This window comes from Drosophila santomea, chromosome 3L (genome assembly GCF_016746245.2).
Source record: "Drosophila santomea strain STO CAGO 1482 chromosome 3L, Prin_Dsan_1.1, whole genome shotgun sequence".
In the NCBI taxonomy this organism is placed as follows: domain Eukaryota; kingdom Metazoa; phylum Arthropoda; class Insecta; order Diptera; family Drosophilidae; genus Drosophila; species Drosophila santomea.
The window spans coordinates 7,972,023-7,994,035 of NC_053018.2; the positions used below are offsets into that span (position 1 = coordinate 7,972,023).

A 22,013-nucleotide genomic window follows, 5' to 3' on the forward strand; every position below is an offset into this window, starting at 1 on the left:
GCATTGCAAGTCGTAAAAAGTTTTTTGTGTGCGCTCAGTGTCCTCGGCTGGTGTCATAAAAGTTGCATAAAACTGCACAGATTTCTCCGTCGTGAGTGTCGTGAAAAAGTTTAGGATATGCCTTAAATAAGACAATAAGACCATCTACATATGTATCGTAAAAGTATGTGTGTCCCGCTCAAAGGATCGCTTTAAATAGCAGTAGGTCGTTTGTACCTCATGTGCTAAGAATGGCTGAAAAAGACAGGAGAAAAAGGACAGGGGAAAAACAGGACTGGTTCGCATGTGTCTGGATTTAATTTAGATAAAAGCTTTTCCACACTTTCACTCCAGACCTTTGACGTGCACCAGATAATGCCTCAAATCAATTCCGTAAACATTTTACCGGCCGCAACCCCAGCCATCAAGACGACAATTTGTTTTCATACCTCTGACGTTTGGGCTGTCGTCGGGATTGATTCTAGCTTATCAGTAGATGAAAGTTGCAGGAAAATTAAATGGAACCTGATAACAAATCTAGCCCCTCTAGGAGCAATTACTTGTCAATTAGAAAGGGTAGAAATTGCTGAAATAAAGAGTTTCCTTGCTTCGTTACTACGTAAACTGCCGTCTACAGTGAGTTGTAATCCATTCTATAACAATCCCATATTTACCTTTTGCCACCTGCTCTCGAACCCTTTTAAATATCCAGCGAATCGCAAGCTGAATAAAAGACAGTTGCTAATTAATTATTCATTGACATTTATTGATTGAATTTGATAATGTTTTTTTCTGCAGCATTTTGTTGAATTTACATTGAATATGTTTTAGGGGGTTTCGTCCTCGCTGTCGTTCTTATTTTCCCTATCGCTTTCGTATCGATTTCTTTTTGATTTGATATTTTTGCTGTGGCACAGACACACAATTATGTACTTAGCTAGAGTTTAGATTTTTTGCGGTGTTTGCTATTCAGATACATCCATTGAAATATTTTTACGGAGGGGAGCTTTAGGAACCTGAATTGCGGCCCATTTGGTATTTGCACTCACATTTAAAAAACTATACTCTTTAGCTTTGGTTTTTAAGTAGTTTCTTTCAAAATATTGTTATCAAGATTCGGCGGTGGATTGTTTTATAGTTCTGTCTTGGCATACAAAAAATAGTTTCAAGTCCTTAGTATGTGGGTTTTGTTTTGCTTTTGTTTTCGGTTGCGGTGTGCCCTGAATAAAACGGGGAAATAAATATATATAACCTTTTTATCATCGAAAAAATTGCAGTTTTGTTTCTCAGCTGCTGGTCGCTTGTAAATGTGGCAATTAAAAGTGTTTCGTATTCGTATTTGCATTTGCATTTGCATTCTGTATATGTAGGAGGGCTCTTTTTGTAGGTTTTCCTTGTATTCTGTAACTAGCACAACAATTGCACATTCAAATATGTATACATATATATTTATATAGTTTTAGTATAGGTTTTGGCCTTGATTTTCCACAGTTTCAGTTGCTTGTTGGGTTTGTTGCGGTTGGGAAATGCGTTTGGTCTCATTGTTTGGCCAATTTCCGCATTCTGCTATCAGTTTTGCTTTGAAATTAAGTTGTACAATTGTTTAAAATTATCCTACCCTGTCTGCTTCTTTAAGTTTTTACTTTTTTTTTGTAAGATAGTGCTAGTAACATGAATAATTTAATTTGATTTGATTTCATTTATTCTTCTTCGATCGCGTGTGTGTTTGCATTTGTCTATTCGATATAGGAAATTATCATAGGTACACATATCAACACAGTAGTCAGTAGTTATGCTTGGCTAGTACAACAAACCCTGGCCTATGTTTTTTTTTTATTTATTTATCCAATTAACTATTTGTCTCCTTACTAGATTTTGCTGCACATGCATTCTGGAAGATAGCAGTTTGAAGTGGGGAGTTTTGGAAAATAACGAGTGCCCGTTGGAAGATACTGAGTGAAATGGGAGTTCTTAGAGGAAATTATGATCGTACAGCGTTGACTCTACTTCGATGTTTCATATCTTTTCGGGATCCTAACTTCCCTGCGCCCAGGATTGTCTCTAATCACTGTCGATGTCTTGGCGATGGCAGACTAAAATAATTATAGAAAAACCCAACTTAAAGAGAAAAGTTTGTAGTTTAAGTGTGTGAAAGGCTGTGCAGAGTGATGAGAAACCAAAGAATTATCTTACAAACTAAATACTTGATTACCGATTAATTTTGTATCCATTTATCTATATATATATTTATGTATATTATCTTTGCATAATACTCCATACTCCATTTACTGGTAATTAACAATCATGAAATTTCTTTGCACATCTCTTGTGTTACGTGTAAATATTAAAAATAGTTGTAATTTGACTTGAATTTTCATCTTTGTTTTATTCTCAGTTTTAACCGCTTAAATTTTGCTCAGCCACGCCCACTGCCTCCCTAGCGACAGGTATAAAAAGTTCAAGCTACAGTTTACAGTATACAGTTTACAGTTAAGAGTTACAATTTCAACAATTTCATCAATTATTCATTTTAAGTTCCTTCATCTTCATCATAGAGACCGTTGTATATAGTACAAAATTTACAATAGAAGCGAGACCTTCTGGGTGGCTTAAACCAATTGGGGGGTTAAATAGGGTTTTTCGGAGGAGGAGAGTGGATCCATAAAAGTTTGGGGGAAAAAGCCCTAAGTTGTGTATAAGCAAAAGAGCTGAAGGCTGCCTCTCTGGGGACAAGCGCGAGTCTAATAAATTTATACAAAATCTGTGCTCAGAAAATAGTTTACAAATATACTTTAGACTTAGTTACACTGTCCTTTGGGCGTGATATAAAATGTACAAATCATGTACACACATCTCATATCTCATATTTGTGTTTATTCAAATTGTAAATAGCTTTCTCCTGTTCGTGTGGCATATATGTGTGAATATATTTCGTGTCTTGTGTTTTCTTTAGTTTCTTTTGGGGGGTTTCAAAGAAGCTCAGAGTTACGCGGTTTTTGATTGTTACTTGGCTTATGGTAGAAAATATGCTGAATTGTGGCTTGTATGATTAGGTTTTTAGGTATACTTGTTGCTGATATATTCGTATTGTTCAAATTGACCCAAAATGTGTTTCAGTGTACTAGTGATATCTTGCGTGTTTTTCACAATGTATGTATATCTATATAGGGTTTTTTTTTTATGTTTGGTAAAAGTCTTCAAAACGCATCTGGGTGCTGGAGTAGATAGCTCGAGTTTTTGTGTGTGTTTCGCATATGAGATTTTGCTGTAGATAACTTTGGTTTGATTGCCAATTTGTGACAATTTCAGCAATGCTAGACTTCTAATAAGTCCCTAATTTGTGTTACAATTTATCCATAATTTTGTTCAAGCAACTTTTTGTGTAGAGCTGGGGGAACGTGAATTCCCCAATTTTTGTAGTCACTCGTCACTTTTGCACCATTTGAATTTCGATTCCTTGCTAACATTTACAAACTGAAGAGAAGGAGGAGTCTTTGTCCAACAACTAGTTTAAGTACAATACAATACATACAATGCTGGTTTTGGTTTTGGTTACAATTTAGATTGGTTATGTTATCATCATCGCTATCGATGCAATTACATTGCTCGATCCGCACTTTTCAACGTTTTACAAACGGTTCGTTCGGTAGTCCTGTTTATCCTGTTTCCTTGTTATCCTGTCTAGAATCAATTGATAAACCGCGATTTCTGTTTGCGCACAAAGTCCTGAGCCTGTTTGTCATTGACGCGCACTTCGAGGATTTGCAAAATTGGATTGCCTTCGTGGGGATAAAACATTTTACATGACATCAAAGGATCATCGAGCTGTTTGGGTGTTCTATACTCACATTTATCCTTTTGCTCCATGAGTGGCAGCTCGATTTGTTTCAGTCCATGGAAGTTGTCCACACTCGTACTGTAGTCAGCCACACCGGGAATGTTGCCCAGTGCCAAATAGGCCTCGCCACCGAAGTCATTCGCCGTCAGGACATCGTGATCCATCACCGTGAAGCAGATCATGGCTCCTTCGGTCAAACATTGCTCCAGAGTCACGGAGAACTCGAAGCACTCATCGAAAACGGGGTTAAGAGTTCGCTAAATATTTATAAATGGTATTATTTTAAAGAAAACTAGCTTATTATAGTAACGGGATGGTAGAGTTAAAAGGTATACTAGATTCGTCGCATATATATGGATAGGATGCGATATCCGTCGCAAAAAAAAACGGATTATTTTTTTATCAAAAAATCGAAAAAAATACTTTTTATAAAAAATCTGATATTTTCAATCGGCGTTTTCGACATTTCTTGGTTAAAAATTGTTTTGTGCCGCTAATAAAAATAGCTAACTATGTCCATCCCTACATTTTCGGTTTTCGAAAAAAAAAAATTAGAAAATTTTTTGCATTTTCGATAAGAGGTACCATCATCAAAATTTGCGAAAAATTGAAAAAAATTAGCATTTCAAAGTATGTACATGGATCGATAGGGAATTTTGTTACGAATTCAACGAGGTATGGCATTCCACATTTGGACAACTATTTTAGCTGCTATCGAAAATAAAGCTGATTATTTTTATCAAAAAATTGAAAAAAATTATTTTTTGTAAAAAATCGGATATTTTCAATCGGCGTTTTCGCCATAACTTGGCCAAAAATGGTCACACAGCTAAAATAAAGACTGTTTTGTTCTGCTAATTAACATAGCTAACTATTTCTATCCCCACTTTTCCGATATTTGAAAAAAAAAATTTTTATAAATTTTGCATTTTCCATAAGGGGTACCATCATCAAAATTTGCGAAAAATTGCAAAAAATTAGCATTTCAAAGTATGTACATGGATCGATAGGGAATTTTGTTACGAATTCAACGAGGTATGGCATTCCACATTTGGACAACTATTTTAGCTGCTATCGAAAAAAAGCTGATTATTTTTATCAAAAAATTGAAAAAAATGGTCACACAGCTAAAATAAAGACTGTTTTGTTCTGCTAATTAACATAGCTAACTATTTCTATCCCCACTTTTCCGATATTTGAAAAAAAAAATTGTTATAAATTTTGCATTTTCGATAAGGGGTACCCCTTATCATCAAAATTTACGAAAAATTGCAAAAAATTAGCATTTCAAAGTATGTACATGGATCGATAGGGAATTTTGTTACGAATTCAACGAGGTATGGCATTCCACATTTGGACAACTATTTTAGCTGCTATCGAAAAAAAGCTGATTATTTTTATCAAAAAATTGAAAAAAATGGTCACACAGCTAAAATAAAGACTGTTTTGTTCTGCTAATTAACATAGCTAACTATTTCTATCCCCACTTTTCCGATATTTAAAAAAAAAATTTTTTAAATTTTGCATTTTCGATCATCAAAATTTGCGAAAAATGGCAAAAAATTAGCATTGCTATGTATGTACATGGATCGATAGAGAATTTTGTTACGAATTCAACAAGGTATGGCATTCAAGTTTTGGACAACTATTTTTACTGCTATCGAAAAACAAACGAATTATTTTTTGTCAAAAAATCGAAAAAAAAATTTTTTTTGTAAAAAATCTGATATTTTCAATCGAATTCAACGAGGTATGGCATTCCACTTTGCTAAAAAGTTGAGATTCACTATGTGTAGTAAACTAGATGATATCCTACCTTATGCACATTGGTCTGCTGCTCCATGCAGTGCAAGAAAACCCTGCGAGGCAGCAGTTCGATGACCACGAAGGGATCGCTGAAGCCATTCGGATCCAGCGGCACCACATCCCTGGCATGCAGCACCTCCACGCAGAGCGAGTCGTGGTTGAAGTACGCCCTCACTGCCAGCGATCCATATGGCGAGGGCATGACGGCCATCAGCTGCTCCCTCAGACGTTGCATGTAGAACATGTCAATGAGACGATCCGTGTCCGTTTTGTGGAACTGCAGCCGCTGCTCGATGCGCCAGAAGTCCTCGGTGTGCAGGCACTCCAGGAGCAAACCCTGACCCTCGGCATGAAAGAAATCGATGAGCAGTTGCAGTGCCTCATAGAGCCGTTTGTGAAAGTGTGTCGGCTTGTCCGTCTCATCGCCAGTTTCCATCTGGCGTGACATCTCGCCAAGGACCGTCTTCCAAATGAAACGCAGCGATCGATTGAAGTTCTTGGTGAGCAGGGCGCTGTTCAGGGCAGCCAGGTGGCAATCTAGGTACTCCAGCAGTGGAACAATCGCTTGATTTGCGGGCAGGGAGTCGGGTGACCAGGCCAGATGGAACATGGCCTTTTGCAGGGACATCTGCATGAGTGGTGCCAACTTGGAGAGTATACGCTCACACCGGTTCTCCATGTGAGTGAGACTGGACTCGAGCAGATTATCGGCCGACTCCTCCAGCGGCTGCTCATCCGATCGAAACTCCGCCAGCGTGCGACGCACATACTCCACATTGTTGACGGTGACACACATGTCATCCGAACACCGGAACGGACCCTGTTGCTCATAGTAACCACTGTCGGCCAATGCGGTGTGTATGAGATCGCAATAGTGCATGGCTGCGGAGCAGACGACATCGATGAGCTGCGACTCCATCATGATGGCCGTATCCTCGTCCGGCCAATTGAGCACCTTCCAGAACTCTTTGATATTGAGCAGCGTGCTGGCCGTGTCCACCGAGGAGCTACTGTAACGCACAATCCGCTCACCCTCGCATATGGCATCCATGCGAATGGCCGCCCTAATCCTCTGCAGCGCCTTCGCCTTGCTCACCATCATCCAGCGCTCCAGCGTGGGTATGAACCACTCGTGGCTATTGCTCAGCGCCAATGGCTTCTCCGGCGGCTGCGGCTGGGCAGAGAGGTGTCGCTTCAACTGACAGAACTCCTGCAGGGCCAGGAACAACTCGAACGGCTTGGTGTCCACCGGCTCCGCATCGCCCTCGAGCACGGCGTACTGCGAGAGATTCATCCGCACACCGGGCACCTGGCCAGCGGCCATTCGGCTGTACACCTCTTCGCCCACCATCGCATCGTATTGTTTGTAGATGATGCTGAAGTACTGTATGCCATTCGTGCTGTGATGGAAAGATAGAACGTTTACGTGGCTGGACATCGATTTATGGGCTTATATGGTCTCAGCTGCTCGAATTATTTGAGGGGAACTTTGCCGGAAGGTTTATCTTCTTACTTTGTTTTATTGCACTTGAAACGCTATTTAGTGTGAAACTGTAGCGATAAACTAAACTACAAAAGCCACGGAACTCATTGAACTTATGCAATATTTTTATATAATTAAGCAAAACTTCCTAAAAGGCCCATAAATAAACCAACTTTGAATTGTGTAAACACCTGAAACAGACATCACCACTTAAGCTGCCTTTCCGCCCAAAGAGTTGCAAATAATGGCCAGGCGAGTTTAAGGCGAGAAAATGTAGCAATTAGCCAGCAAGTAAATTTTCCTAATGCCACCCGACTACGGGACTCCAGGACTCCGGCACTCAACTCTTTGGCTGACAGCCCCTGGACATTTGTTAAATGCCTCGTCAGGATGGACCCGAGTTGTTGGCCTGGGTGGAAAATGGAGAAGGGCAACGTGAGAGCATTTTTATGACAGCGCAATTAATTTGGGGCTTATGTGTGTAAGCCACTTGATGTCCTCATTAAGGTCCTTTTATGGCCGCGCTAACTGGCAAATATGTGACTGATTAGTCCTGCGAGGCAAACGAAGGATGCGGCTCTATGCACCTATAAATGACCCATTATGCCAGCGCTTCCGCCTGCGTTTACGGCAGTAACGTGATCTCGGGCATTAGGTGCTTCGATTTATCATTTCATTTGGTATCTATCAAATTCTATCAACTACATTGAACGGAAGGTAACTTCCTTTTGAAACTATATGCTTCCGGTTACATTTATTTGAGTAGATAAGTAGTAGAAACACTTGCACTACAAAAACACTTTCCATTTTCTTTGAACTAGTTCAGTCACTTACAACGCTGCTGGCAATCTGTCATGACAACATTTTGTGGCCCTCATTAATGCTCGTTAGCTTTATGACTTTGACTTTGGCCATTTGACAAATGCACAAACTGATTAGAGACCCGGCAACTGTAAAGTGCTCCGCCTCCGGCGCCGATGGCCGATTAGTTGGAATCGAAGTGACGCCACTCGCGTGGGGGTCACAATTCAATTGGGTCAACACGGAGTGCACTGTTCTCATGGCAACCCAGGGATCTGCGATGGTATCCAGCTTGTTCTGTTAAATGTCCCGGGCACATTTTTATATCTACGATGTGTGGACAGTGGGTACGTTTAATGGGCAACACGTGTGCCACATACCCAAGGCAAAGCAAAGGTAACTAACCGAGACCGGCGAATAAAAGTGATCCTAAAAATCTACTCACTTGTCGAAGAGGGCATGGTAGTAGGTCTGTCCCAGCTGAATGTCCGCCGTTAATGTAGTTACGAAATTCGATAATGGATTGGGCATGCCCTGCGATTCCCGCATCACCGTTTGGCCCCACATCACGGACCCCTTGCGCAGGGCATTGACCACCTCGCCCCTAACGCCCTTATTGAAAGGACACACGGCGCGAAAGGCTCGCATGGAGCCGAGGAGGCCCAGGCAGCGCAGCAGGAATTCCAGTCGAATTAAAGAGGGTGGATTTAGGGCTGGAAAGATGTCCCGGTGCCGGCGGATTTGGTTGAGCGAGCGCTCCACAAAGCCATTCATCGCATCCGCCAGCCACTGCTCCAGATCGCGACTGAGTGCCTCCTGGTTGGGCTGGTTCCACTGCTTCTCCACGTCGCTCAGCAGGCGATGCAGGAACTTGGGATCCAGCGGCGTTGTTCGATTCAGTTTGGCAGCAGCCACATATCTGGGAATGGATTTCGCAATTGCAAATCAAGATTCAGTCAAGGAATATATCTATTTATACATATATCTAAAAAATAAATAAGTGAAGTATAGCAACGCACCTGGCCATGGCGCAGTGCAAATCCGAGAGATCCGACTGCACGGCCAGCTGATGCAGGATGGTCAGAGCCGGACCTGGCAGGTCGCCACACCAGGTCCAGGATGGCTCGTGCGTGGTCACCTCGTGCTGCATGAACACCCGCTGGAGCTGCTCCACCTTGTGTATCTGCTGCTCGTGGTTCTCCTCGCTGACCGTGCTCCGATCCTCGCGAGTCGAGAGCCACAACTTGAGCCGTATGCGACCCTGCACGGTGCTGCGATGACTGCGTGCCTCCAGCTTGAACCAGGCATCCAGGCCGGTGGACGGGATCTCCGCCAGCGGTATGTTCACGGAGCCCAGGAAATCGTCCTGCGAACCCTGGCGAGCGGATTGACACACCTGCTTGAAGAAGCGACCCAGTCCACGCACTCCACGAACCTCGTTCAGTCGCGAAACGGCGTCCATGACGCAGCTCTCGTCGTCGTGGTCCCAGATGTCCAGGTGAAAGGTGTCCGTATTGATGTCATCTATGTCGCTGCGGGACGTAATAATAATGTGTAATTCAAAATTTAATTCAAGTGATTTATTTATGCCTACATATTTACGAACGTGTTTATGTTTATTCTGATTTTTAAGCTTTTGTGCTCCATTTAATTTATAACTCGATTTATTGTTGCTCTTAAACTGAATTATGGTTTTCTCTACCTTTGTGTTTGATTTCTTAGGAATTATGATGGTAATTATTCAAAAAAAATATTCATATTTCCAGGAATTAGCTGTCCAGTCTGACATGACAGCAATGATAACAGAATTCCCGGAAACAATAAATCAATTATACCTTACTAATTGGTCCTTCCATGAAACGCAAACAATTTCTTTGTTTGCCTAATTATTCACGTATTACAAATTTATTGTGAAAAGGACATTTGATATTTGCTTTAATTTCTTGCTGTCCTTGCCCAGTTCATTTTTATTGCAGTTGCAACATCAAATTTATAGCATTTCACCCAATGTGCATTTGTGTTTCATTTATGTTTTATTTATGTAATGTAAATGCAAATGAATGTGTTCCTTTTATGGTTTACAACTCGTAAAATACATTCGATGTTCGAAACGAATCGTTGGGCATGTGACAGGGATCAGGACCCACCATTCAGATGCCAATGATTGGTTTAAATTTCTTTTTTTTTCTGTTGCCAGGATTTCTCATTTATCAGGCGACCGAGCGGAAACAAGAATGCTAAATGCTTCGGTTCAGTTCCACAAATCTATCATCAAATGTCGATGTTTATAATCGTAATGGATTGTACTTACAATTTGAACTTCTCGTTCCACTTGGGCGTCAGGGTGTGGGGCTTGATGCTGGTCGCCTTAATGAGTTTGGCCGGTACCGGTCCGCCCAGTGAGTCGCGCTGCTCCCGCCGTCCCGCCTCCCGCCGCTTGAAGCTCAGCCGGAAGCTGTGCTTCCTGTGCGGCGGCGAGTCCGTGGCGCTATTGTCAAAGCCGCCGCCCATGTCCGCGGAGAGGGCGCGCGGCGTCGGCGGCAGCGGCAGCGGCGACACGGGCGGACCGCCGTTCTCGTCCGGCTGGATGCCCAGCATGCAGTAAGGATCCGAGAAACCTGGGCGGGGAATAAATAATTCAGTATACTTGGATATACAATTTTTTGGTTCTTGGAGAGGGAGTACCACACTGCAGGAACAATATTTTATCAAAATATCATTGGCAAGGAAATTAATTAAATTACTTAATTGATAAAAAATATTTCATTTGATTTTGTATCATTTCATTTTTAATCTTGTACTGTATAGATTAAAAAAATCACCTAATTAACAGATATAAAATTCCAAAAAAATATTTCATTTAATTTTTTTATTTTATTTCATGTTACTATATGTTATAATTCATATTACAGTACTATAACCTGTTTTTATAGAGGAATAATTGCTCATAAAGCTAAGTACATTTTACAAACAATTTAACAATTTAGTAATGAGTCTCCACAAGAAGTTAATATAATATTTCAATTTTTCATTCAAGTAATGCCCCTATAATTACAATAATAATTCAATTAATGAGCTCTGGTGGCGTAATGTAACTGATATTATGTTTTTATCTCCGTGCGGACCAAGGGAAAAAGTTGGAAGAAGGCAGGCTGGGGGGATAAATAATGTGGAGTGGGAAATGGTGGCGCATTAATGAAGAGGTCGCCTGATGACATTAAATGGCAATTAATGGCACTGCCAGCGGGGACAACGTGGCGTCGTCAGCTGGTGCCGGTCACACATTGCGTATGATTAACATTTCATTTGCATAAAGTGCCGCTCAATTATTGAGTGCCTGTGATTTACGCGCACATCGCAGAACACAGGCCACAGATGCCAAGATTAAGATTTTTGCACAAAGATCTACATAATTGAAACAATTACGCAGTCTTGAGGACAATTTCAATATCTGATTTCGGGGCGATTAATTTAATTGGGTTCAAAGTGGGCAGCAAATAAGCGAAATAATATCCGATTGCCAATGCTGATTATGTACTAAAACGGATTCCTTCCGAATTCGATTTACATTTAGTGTGTTTTTGCGTCGGTAAATCGATTACGCCGCAGAAATGATTCATTTGAAATTCGGACTCGTACATTGACGGCACTCATTGTAATGGCCAATTTGATTGTTGCCTTTCATGCTTGACCAGTTCCCAATCGCTGATGGCTGGGGAAGGGAGTCACTGGCTGCTAATGAAAATCAAGCCAAGCCGAATCGAATCGAATCGAACGGTATGGAACGGAACTGAACCTGATTCTTCGCTTGGCCAGCTTATTTGCCCCATCGAGAGTGGGCCAAACAAAAGCAGACCGCTCTCATCGGCCACGTTTCATTGGCAACGAGTTGTTTGCCATCTGCCCAGGCGCCCCCTTCCTTAAAAAACCCCCCTTTCCATGCAGAAGGATGCCCCTCATTCTGGCCTATTGACTGTGCCCTCTGCCTGCAGACGTTGCCCGTCATCAGGACATTTAACAGATGGCAGACGGCACACTAACACTGCACTACTACTTCACGGAATGGGCATGGTGATGGGAATGGAGATGGTGATGTGGGCCAGTTGAGCGATAGAAAAATGCTCCAACTGAAGCAGACGCAGACGAAGGAGCACTCAACGTATTCCTTACACATCCTTGAGCACATTAAAATGCGAAATTGCGTTTCCTTCGATGAGGCTGCTGCTGCTACTGCACAGCGAAGAATTCTTATGGGTTTTTCTTCAAAGGTTGAAAATCATTTCATTTAGTATTCATTTCATCCAAGCTTCCTTGAGCCTAATTTGAAAATTTGTTGGTAAAAATTACAATAAGAATCATAGCTAAAGAGAGCAATAAACTTTTAGCCCAGCCTGCAACTTTTTTCTTGTGTTTTTAGAAAAACACCTTCAGATGTAATTAAAAGTAATGCTTCACTTCTTCCACGATCATTTCCCACAGTGCATTTCTATTTCTGGTTGTAGGGGCTTCTGGCTCTTGAGCATAATGAACAAAATGGGAAGCATTAAATTGCAAATTTATTGAACGCACACGGAGCTCAAGACCAAGATGGATGCGAGGGGGGGGCATAACCAAAACTGTAACTTTGACTTGGTACAGGGGGCAAGGACAGCAACACAAACGCTGCACAGAAAATGTAGGATAATTGGGGGAAATAGTCAACGCACATGGTGCTCAGTTTATGGATGGCTCGTTTGGCTTTTTGATTTGCCCAAGTGCACACACACACACTCTCACACACACACACACACTCTCGCAGGAGAGATGCACACACGCACAACACCACATAATGCAATTATCGCAGTAGCCGCAAAATCAATTTGCAAACTAAAAATATTTACGCACGGTACATGGCTAGGCAGATTGAAACATTGGGATGATGGGATGGGGGGCAGGTGGATTACTAGTGCTAGTGAGGCCGGGAAAGTGTGGAAATTTGTGGAAAAGTGTGGCAAAGTGCCGATTGTGCTGGCTTACCATTGGCATCCTTCGCCTCGAGGCCATCAGCCTCGATAACCACCGCGGAGAGTACGATTATCTTTGGTTTATCCTCGGCGGAGGCGTGCAGCAGGCGATAATGACGATCCGGATTGACACCGAAGGCGCGCTGTGCGTGCAGATACATTTCGTCCTTGTAGTGTGCAAACTGTGCTCCGCATTTTCGCAAGGAAGTCGCATGTGACGGCACATTACGTATACGCCGCATGTTGCCACAGGGAGAGAGTAAATATTTTTAAAAATTTAATTTAATTATATTGTCATTCATTTGTAAATATTTTGCAAGTCAACAAAATTATAATATCATTTTTGGGCCAACAATTTGCATATTTCGCTTTGACTACCCCCCGCCCACTCCCTTCATCAAACCAAATCCACTTTCGTTTCACTCTCTTTTCTCTGGCTTCTGTATTGATTTATCCCTGTTGAATTTATTAGCCAGCCGTCTTTTGATTTCAATCACGCTTCGAAAAACGCTTTCATCATTTTCCCCACTACTCGAATGTTATTATAATTTGATTGCTTTCGCTGCAGTCAAAATTATGAATAATCTTGACTTTCATTAAATCGACTCGGTAGAATGTGCACATAATCCGCATTCCGTCAGCAAAATTTTTAAAATTTAATTACATTTACTTAAAGTGCGCTGTTTGGTTGAAGAGTGAGGATTGATTTGGGCATAGGGAATTTTTAAGTGGGGAAATTAAATATTCCTTCTTATGTGTACATAACGAGTCATATATATGTCCAATCTCAGTTACATTAATACTCATTAAATGCCTTTTTCATTACTCCTACTTCTGCAACTTAAGTCTTTATAATTGAAAATAATCGGAGCTCAGCTCAGTTTGTTTATCTTTTAAATGGACACCACTTGGCTAAGCAATCTTCACATTTCAGCATCTGTTTCTGCAACTTACCCGCATTCCATTTCGTTATTACTTTTATTTTATTTTTTCCCTTTTCATTAATTTCCATTAGGGCAGGTTTAACCCTCTGATGGCTAGCTGGCCGAGCAAATCGCATTTATTTGTAATTATTTACCATTAAATGCAAAAACTCGAGCATTGGGGACGCCCGCAGAGATGCCAAGGCAATAACTTTACTGACTTGGCCATCTCACTACTTCGTCCTGCGTCCTTCGTCCTGTTTTCTCATTTCTCGATCCGCTTTGCAGAGACCCGCGAGATTTGACCGGTTTCAACTCAATCACAGCAGGAGAACGAACGTTATTTTTCGCTACTAGTTGAAACTTTTGTTATGATGGCGCAACCTTGCCATCCTTTCACTTTCACTTCACTTTCACTCCCACTGGGAGCTGCTCAAGTTTCATTAGTTGTGCACTGGGCGTCTAGCAATTTTTTTACTGCTAAATTAAAAACGATAATTGAAAAATGAACTCGTGTTAAGCCGGTCTGGGGCAAGGCAGAATTATTGGGAAATTCCTTTTGAAATGGCAATCAGCAATGAGGAGGAAAAGTAGCACATTTTTAATTGAATTTTGCTACCCTCAACAGAGACTTTGGAGCTTGAGTGCTTGGAAATGGAATGAAATTTACCATTCGTCTGCTGATTTTGCCCAGTTGCAGAATCTCCAAATCCCAGAATGTGCTTGCTTGCCTTTGGGCGCCGAAACCCAAAGCATTAATCATTCAAATTGCAAAACGTCTCAAAGCGTAATGCCGGCGATTAAGCCTTTCAATCATGTGGTGTCCCCGCCCCGAAGCAAAAATGTTTTAGGTATCCTCTAAATCGCCCTAATTTGTGTAATTTGCAACTATTTGCATAAGTCCCCCGCAAAACCCAAGCCCAAAACTTCTTACCCAAATATGTCCCAAATCATAATTGTATTCCAAGCAGCAGAGGCAACCACTCATCCCGGAATATTGATTTACCTGTCCACCGGGAGCCGGTGCGCCCACCGTGTTGGCAATGGTGTGCAGCACCTCCGCATACAGCTTCTCCTTCTCGTCCTGGCGGTCAATGGACTCCTCACCCGCCGGCGGATCACGTTCATTCTCGGGATTAGCCTCGGCACGTGCTTCGGCGGCACGCGTGGCCGACATGCGACGATTTTCACGTTTCCAGCCCAGCGATGTAAAGTTTTCAAAGTACGAGCCGTCCGTTTCCTGAACTCTGTGAAGCAAAAAATACAATGGAGCGTTAGGTGGCTATAAAATAGGGTTATACATAGGTATACACATGTGTGTGCAATTTTATGGGGTCTAGCTCACTCTCTCTATCTGCCGATTCGATATCAAAGGATATTCAAATCGACTGCTGCCGCTGTCAGTTGGGTGTCCAAGTTTAATTGGCACTGTCAATATGCAGTTGCCGACATACAAATGTGACATGGCCGTACCTATTTCAACTTTGATAAGGGTCGTCGCCTGTTGCCGCGTACCACTCGGCGTATGCTCGATGCCCCAAAGCGAAGGCTTGCCCTGAGCCGCTAATTGTATACAAATATTCACCCGTTTGCACACAGAAAACAAAGGTACACATTCAAAACTATACTCAAAAAAAAAATATTTTATAAAATTTAGAAGCTAACTTAAAAATTGCCCTTTGAAGAACGTAAAATTAAAATTAAATTAAAGGATAAAACCCTATTTCGAAATCTTTTTTTCCAGTGCATGCTAGATTGAAACTTTTTAGCTTCGGTCCTAACTAGGACTAGAGTCCCGATAGTGGATGCTCCTAATCATTTGATTTGCATGCCCCGCTCTCTTGCAAAAGCCCATCGGATTTATTTGAGCAGCTGTGGCAAGGAAAAAAAAAAGTTGGCCAAAACTTTGTCCACTCAGCAGGGAAAACGGCTAAGCGGCTTAACTTTGTCGCCGGCGTTGATGATTTTTTACGTTTACGTTTATGGCAGAAAATAAACCGAAGAGCCCACGAAAGTAGGCAACAATTTCTGTCCGCACTTTTTTCTGTCGACCCCGAAATGTAGGCAACACTTTCGTGAACACCTTTCGGTGTTCATCCAGACAAATGTATAAGTAAATATATACGAAAATATATCTATATATATAAACATATATATGTGGGTGAGTGCGGGGGTCGTGTTCGTGTGAAAATGGTCAACATAATTGCCGTAAATGATAGGGTAGACTAACTGCGTTGTCTAAAGTTGTCCCACTCTAAAGTTGTTTCGTGAAAAATTTAATTTTAAAGTTTTCGCCCAGATGTTTGCGTTGCTTTTATTTTTCTTTTTGCTGGTTTGCTTTGTGATTTCATCGCCTCCGAGGACACTCAATTTTGGTTTCAATTTTTAAGATTTTTCCACAGTATTCTTGTCATTTTCTTCTTTTATTTTTGTTGGGCTCAAGTTTTTGCTGAACTTTTTTATATTTCTTTGGTATTTATTTAGTCGCAAATATTTATTTTGTATTTAACTTGAAGTAAACAATTTTAAGTGTGTTTTTTTTATTTTTTTCCCCTTTTCCAGCACTTAATTAATATTGGTTTTTATTTGTCTGACTCCCAATTGTTGCTAAATAATTGATAAACATCGGCTTTATATTAAGGACCCTTATGAAATATAAATTTATCAGTCCCACTGCGCGTAATTTATGTTTGTTTGCTAAAATTTATTGGCTGTGGGGACAAGCCAATGTTGTGGCAATTAGTTGTTATGCATAAAATATGCGACTTCGCTGATCAATTGCATTTTAATCAGCTCAATTTTTGGTTTGACTTCCAAATGGTAAAGAAATATTTTGCTTTTCAAATAGCAAGCAATTAAATGCGGATAAATCAAATTGCTGTGCATTTGTGAAAAATTAATTTCAAAATTGGGCAATATGCGCTCAATATCTCTGAGGTGCGCCTCGGGTCATGAGTTTACAAAGCGGGGAAAATTAATTTCATCCTTGAACAACTTTGGTATACTTTACGAGACCAATTATGCCGGAGAGCCAGCCATGTTAATGGATGTAAAAACTTCCCAGGCAGCTCCGGCTCTTTAGGACGCATTTCACACTTTCGGCTCATCAAAACGTCATATTTCTTTAAGCAATCTCCAGAGTAAACCTCATTTTCGGGCTTAATTAAATGTAACCTGTGATCCGCACTCGCGTCGAGCGCACATTTCCAGGTAAAGTAGATGCCGCATTATGCAAAGTGCTGGAAAAGCTGCCTTTTCACTCGCAAAGATGATGTTGCAGCGACTGGAGGATGTTGCACCTGGCTGCCAGATGATTCTCGGCCACATTGAGAGCAATCCAAAGAACCATAAGAGGCACCTTTAAGCCCAAGGAACAAGACCCTCAATGTGTGTGTGTGTGTGTGTGTGTGTTTGTGCTGGTTATTCCCAAACAAACTTTTCGACACTCAAAGGTTTTTTCGCCCGCATCCAAAGTTGCCATGGTCCTACGAAAGTGGGGCGGGTGCGCTGAAGTTTCTTTCCAATTTCGACGCCCAACTAACTGAAGGAACTTTTGTAATTACGTAATTATGAAGGTCGAGCGGTAAAGTTTTTGTTTGGCAATTCGGGAAAACAAATCGAAAAACGCAACTGAAATTGAAGTACATTAATTAATTGGTGTATGTATGTAATTTATTTTACATTTTCTACCTTTTCGGTTGACTTCAAGCCACGCCCTGTTTACTTTACGCCCCTCCAAATCCCCAAAGAAGCTCATTATGCCTGAATGTTTAATTTATGCATTTCACATTCGAATACCTCTGTATTCTCGTGTGTGCGTGTGTGTTTTGGCGTGTAAATATCTGGCAGCTAAGTTGGGGCAAAATATTAGCATTTCCATCTGTGGGTTAATTACCTCCAGCAAACATGCGCCTCCACCCAACTACACCCATCTTCACCCATCTCCAACCCAATCTCCGCCAGACAGGCATTAAATTTGCCAAATCCATTGGCACTTCATCAACTATGCATTAAGGCCAACGGACTTGGAATTGGTTTTGGCTATCGCTTCGGTTTTGAACTCACCCGGAATTGGAGCGCGGGTCCACTTCGGGCCAGCTCAGGCGGCGTTTGCAGAAGGCCAGCGGCGGACGAGGCGGTGGATCCGGCTGATGCAGTGGCGAGTTGCGTTGCCTGAAGGATCCGGTGCGGGGCGGAGCCAGGCATTCCAGGGCCCGTGACTGGCGACGCGACTGGGGCGTTCCACCCGGTCCACCGGACCCGGATGTCGAGGGACTGCCAGGTCCCGCGGCACCACCTGGTATTTTGGGGTAACCTTTTGGGAACACAAAGGAAGGGGTAAAAGCATGAGCTGAATTACAAAAAAAATAACATTTCAGCAGGTGAGCAAATATTGTTATACTTAAATTATAATATGGTTTTTATTTAGTTTGTTTTAAGTGGAAAATCATATGCGTCACAATCTATAACTATTACTATTATCTCCCTGACTAACTGTGGTAACTAAGATACATATATGCAAAAATGTTTAAATGTTTCCCATAGTTTTTGCCATTCTTTTGTGAACTTTCTTCACACCGAAATAAGAAGATTGAACCAAGTCACACAGAAAGTTAGATCTTGAAAACTATTTGCCCTGTGCCATATCCTATAATTTCCACAACATGCAAATATCTGTGGAAAACAGCTAGCTGATGATGGCCCCGCCCACGGAAAGTCAGGTGTGGAACGAGCGCAGTCAAAGTCAATGTGGTGCGATGTGGTTCCGTGTGGTGCAGTGGTCCGTGCTGAAGGCAATGGCAACGGCAATGGCAATGCAACCACAGCCCGCAACCTTGACATGCATCTGTGTGGGTCCTGCGGCTCCTACATCTGCTCCTGGTCGCCACTCCTGGCTGCCAAGGACTACGACTGGAAGTCACAGAGTGCCTGTGGTGCGGTGCTTTGGATGGAAACCAGCTAACCATTGCTGTGGCTATGAAAAGAAACCTTCTTTTTTTTTTTTGGCCAAGTAGCGAGTAAGCCGGGCCAACTAAAAAATTGAAAAGAAAAGAAAACGAATATGCGCTCGAATTTTCGGTTTGGTTTTAAAGTGTGCACAAAGCGTAAAGTCAAAGTTGGACTTGCAGTGGACTGCGGAATTGGGAAAAACGCTTACACGTTGATGGGTTTCTTTTTTTTTGTTATTTTGCCATTAGAACGACAATTCCCCGTTGGCAGCTGTTTGGCCAGGAAAAACTGCTCGTTCGTCGCTCGTGCAACAAGATAAGCCAATTTCAATTTTGATTCAAATGCTGCAGACGTCGGTGAATCAAAATCCCAGCCAAATGCCAACGTTTGCGATGGCGATGGCAATGGGCATGTGATGGCTATGGCGGAATGTTCAGGATCCGGCGGTTTTGTGGTACTGCTGCTCCGGCTCCTTCAGCTGCTGATGCCACTGCTGCGTCTTGACATTTAAATGTGTTTGCATTTGCCAACTACGGCAGAAACAACAACCTTGTACATCGTTTAGCTTGGCAAACAAGTTTTGCATAGCCAAACGGAGCCAAAGCGGAAACGAAGCCGCACAAGAAGTCACATATGCATGCTGATTGCTTTCGCTTCGCCAGCTAGCTTACACTGAGAAAAACCATTGCTGCGCTGCGAAAATAGTTATGTATTTGTATAAAAGATGGAAAGCCCTATTAATTGTACTCTTCTGTTCTTTTTTTAAAGTTTTACAAACCTCCTGTTAAATATTTATACATATACATATCTACCTATGTATATATAAACTGATAGCTTTCTTTTTAGTTTAGTTTCAGTTTTATTTCTTTGTGTAAGAGCCACTATCAGCCAGCAGGACCAACTGGCACCCCATTGCGGTGGTTTTGTCTGCACATTTGTTGATCCATATGCGAGAGGCGTTCCTGGCCAAGAACATTCAGCGATTGGTAAACTTTGGGCACATTTGGTGGATGGCAAGACATGTAATGTAATTTTCATATTGAGACCCGATGACGATAGCGTCTGCCGGATTCAATAAACTTTTCCATGTTTACCATCTTTTGCGGCACGCATACGCAAACAAATTGTTTTGTGGGCCAAGTTATGGCAGCTGATGGAAAGTGAAAGTCAACTTTGAGCCAAGTTAAAGGTGTATCTTAGGTGCTTTCCTTTTTCTTTTTCTCTCTACACGATTTCTTGATAAGTCCGGAGGCTAAAAACCGCATCGGAAAACTCCATTACCAACTTAATTAGGGGCAAGGCTGTTTTTGAAATCCAGCCAACCCATTCTATTCGTTTGCAAGGACGTGACCTTTGGTTTTTACACAAAAAATAATACAAAGCTGTCAAAAATGCAATAAATGCAACTAAACTCTTTTCTAGATATTTGTTGTGCACACTAAAGCCTCCACGTAAATGGAATACTTTAAATAATAATTCCCAAAAGTTTATTATAAGTTTCTATTCGCCATTTGATTTTGTCATATTTTTTTATATTGTACATTTGCTTTAAATGTGTGTAATTGGCAATATTTGTATAGAGTATTTAAGTATTTACTTGTGCCAACAAGAACCATATCGCTTTTGGAATACTCACCCAGTAATGGATTGGTGGCATTTGGATTGCCGATTACCACACCGCCGGAGGGGTAATTACTGCCACACGTCGAGGATGCCCCCACGCCGGTGGGCGGGGCAGGGGTGCCATAGACGCCCAGTCCGCTGCCGATGCTCGCCTGTTGCTGCAAAGGGGCGTGGCCATGTTGCTGCTGCTGCTGTTGTTGCTGTTGCTGCTGCTGTTGCTGTGGCGGAAGTGACTGCTGCAAGGACTGCTGCGGAAACGGCACCTGCTGCTGCAGCTGCTGCTGCTGCTGCTGCGGCTGGCCGGAAACGAGGCCGCCAGGTGTGGCGCCTCCGATGCCCGACTGCTGTTCACTCGACTCCTGGCGGGAAAGGGAGAAGCGACGATTGCCCAGGCCCAAGCTGGAGATGCCACTTGTTACATATTGCTGCATGGAGCTGAGGAAACTCATGGCGGCATCTGGCTTTCTTATCTGGCTGGCTGGTAATTGGCTCAAGTTGTTACTCCTTCTTCCTCCTCGTCTTTTTTTTTGTGAAATTAATCACTTGGAAAGTTGCGCCCGGGATTTGCCTACCCGGATTATAAATTGGTCCAGACTCACGCCGTTTCCCGCTTATCGAGGCTCTGCAAGGATAAACGACGAAACGAAATGTTTACTTAAGGTGGAAAAACGTCTGCTATTCGCTGGAGAATTGTATTCAGCTATTTTCTGGCAATAATTGAATTTCGACCCTGGCGGAATTATCTGTATATGTATGTGTATGTAAACATTTTCGTGTTCAGACCGAAAGCAATTACAAAATAGAAAAGGAAAGCCAGAGAGCAAAATGCTCTTCATTTGCCTTTTTGACGTAGCATACTTTGCAGTGCTGGAATTCCATGGGTGCCAAAACAAAAAATTAATTAAGCCAACTTGTTTGCCATTTTTATAGGCAGTGCATTCGGCCACTGTGATTCGAAACGAGTGCCCAAATGTCCCCGATTTCGCAGTCAGTCATTATGTTTGTCTTTGATTCGTTTCGTCAGCAGTTTTGTTGACTTACCACCACCCCATATCCTGTTTGCTCATCCAAATTCTGTACAAATATCAAGGGGAAAAAAAGGACGATTGCATTTAGGCATTGCTCCACTGGTCTATATACATTGATTGGAGCGTCGATTTGCTCACTTCAAGGCGCAGCTCTTAATTAAATTTCGTTTGAAGTACGCAGCCAGTATAGCTGTCTTAATTAACGTTTAATCAGCGGAGCCTAATGAGCCGTTTTTGGATTCACGGCTAATCGATCTGCATGAATAATTAGGCAGCACACACTCACACACACATTCAAGGTAACTGTCCGAGTTGTCCTGGCCCATAAATTAGCCCTCATACATGGCCTTGCACAAAATAATAACGATAATTATACGTCCAATGCGCTGGACCAAGCAGAAAAGTAGTTAATTAATTAGTTTGCAGGTTTTTGGCCCGCATTTATGGATGAGCAAATCGGCTGGCGAAAATGAAATTGCAAATTGAACACCAACCATTTTTGGTCCTGGTTTTCCTCCCCAGCCATCCAAAACGTGACCGGCTTAGTTGTCCGCCTTTTCCTTTCGTGGAAATTACCAT

At 42.0% G+C, this 22,013-nt stretch overlaps 1 protein-coding gene across 1 annotated transcript in view; it reads right to left on the reverse strand.

Annotated features, from left to right (window-relative positions):
* Positions 1 to 724: 724 nt before the first annotated feature.
* LOC120449104 (BAI1-associated protein 3) overlaps positions 725 to 22,013 on the reverse strand; it is a 52,802-nt gene continuing 31,513 nt past the window's right edge. Inside the window, exons 2-11 of the mRNA XM_039631413.2 lie at positions 20,420 to 21,028; positions 17,899 to 18,148; positions 14,840 to 15,080; positions 12,924 to 13,092; positions 10,219 to 10,525; positions 8,927 to 9,439; positions 8,353 to 8,826; positions 5,634 to 7,023; positions 3,828 to 4,074; positions 725 to 3,758 (exon numbers count right to left, since the gene is read on the reverse strand). Coding sequence (XP_039487347.1) covers positions 3,667 to 3,758; positions 3,828 to 4,074; positions 5,634 to 7,023; positions 8,353 to 8,826; positions 8,927 to 9,439; positions 10,219 to 10,525; positions 12,924 to 13,092; positions 14,840 to 15,080; positions 17,899 to 18,148; positions 20,420 to 20,855 — 4,119 coding nt within the window. The 5' untranslated portion in view covers positions 20,856 to 21,028 and the 3' untranslated portion in view covers positions 725 to 3,666. The remainder of the gene's footprint in view (positions 3,759 to 3,827; positions 4,075 to 5,633; positions 7,024 to 8,352; positions 8,827 to 8,926; positions 9,440 to 10,218; positions 10,526 to 12,923; positions 13,093 to 14,839; positions 15,081 to 17,898; positions 18,149 to 20,419; positions 21,029 to 22,013) is intronic.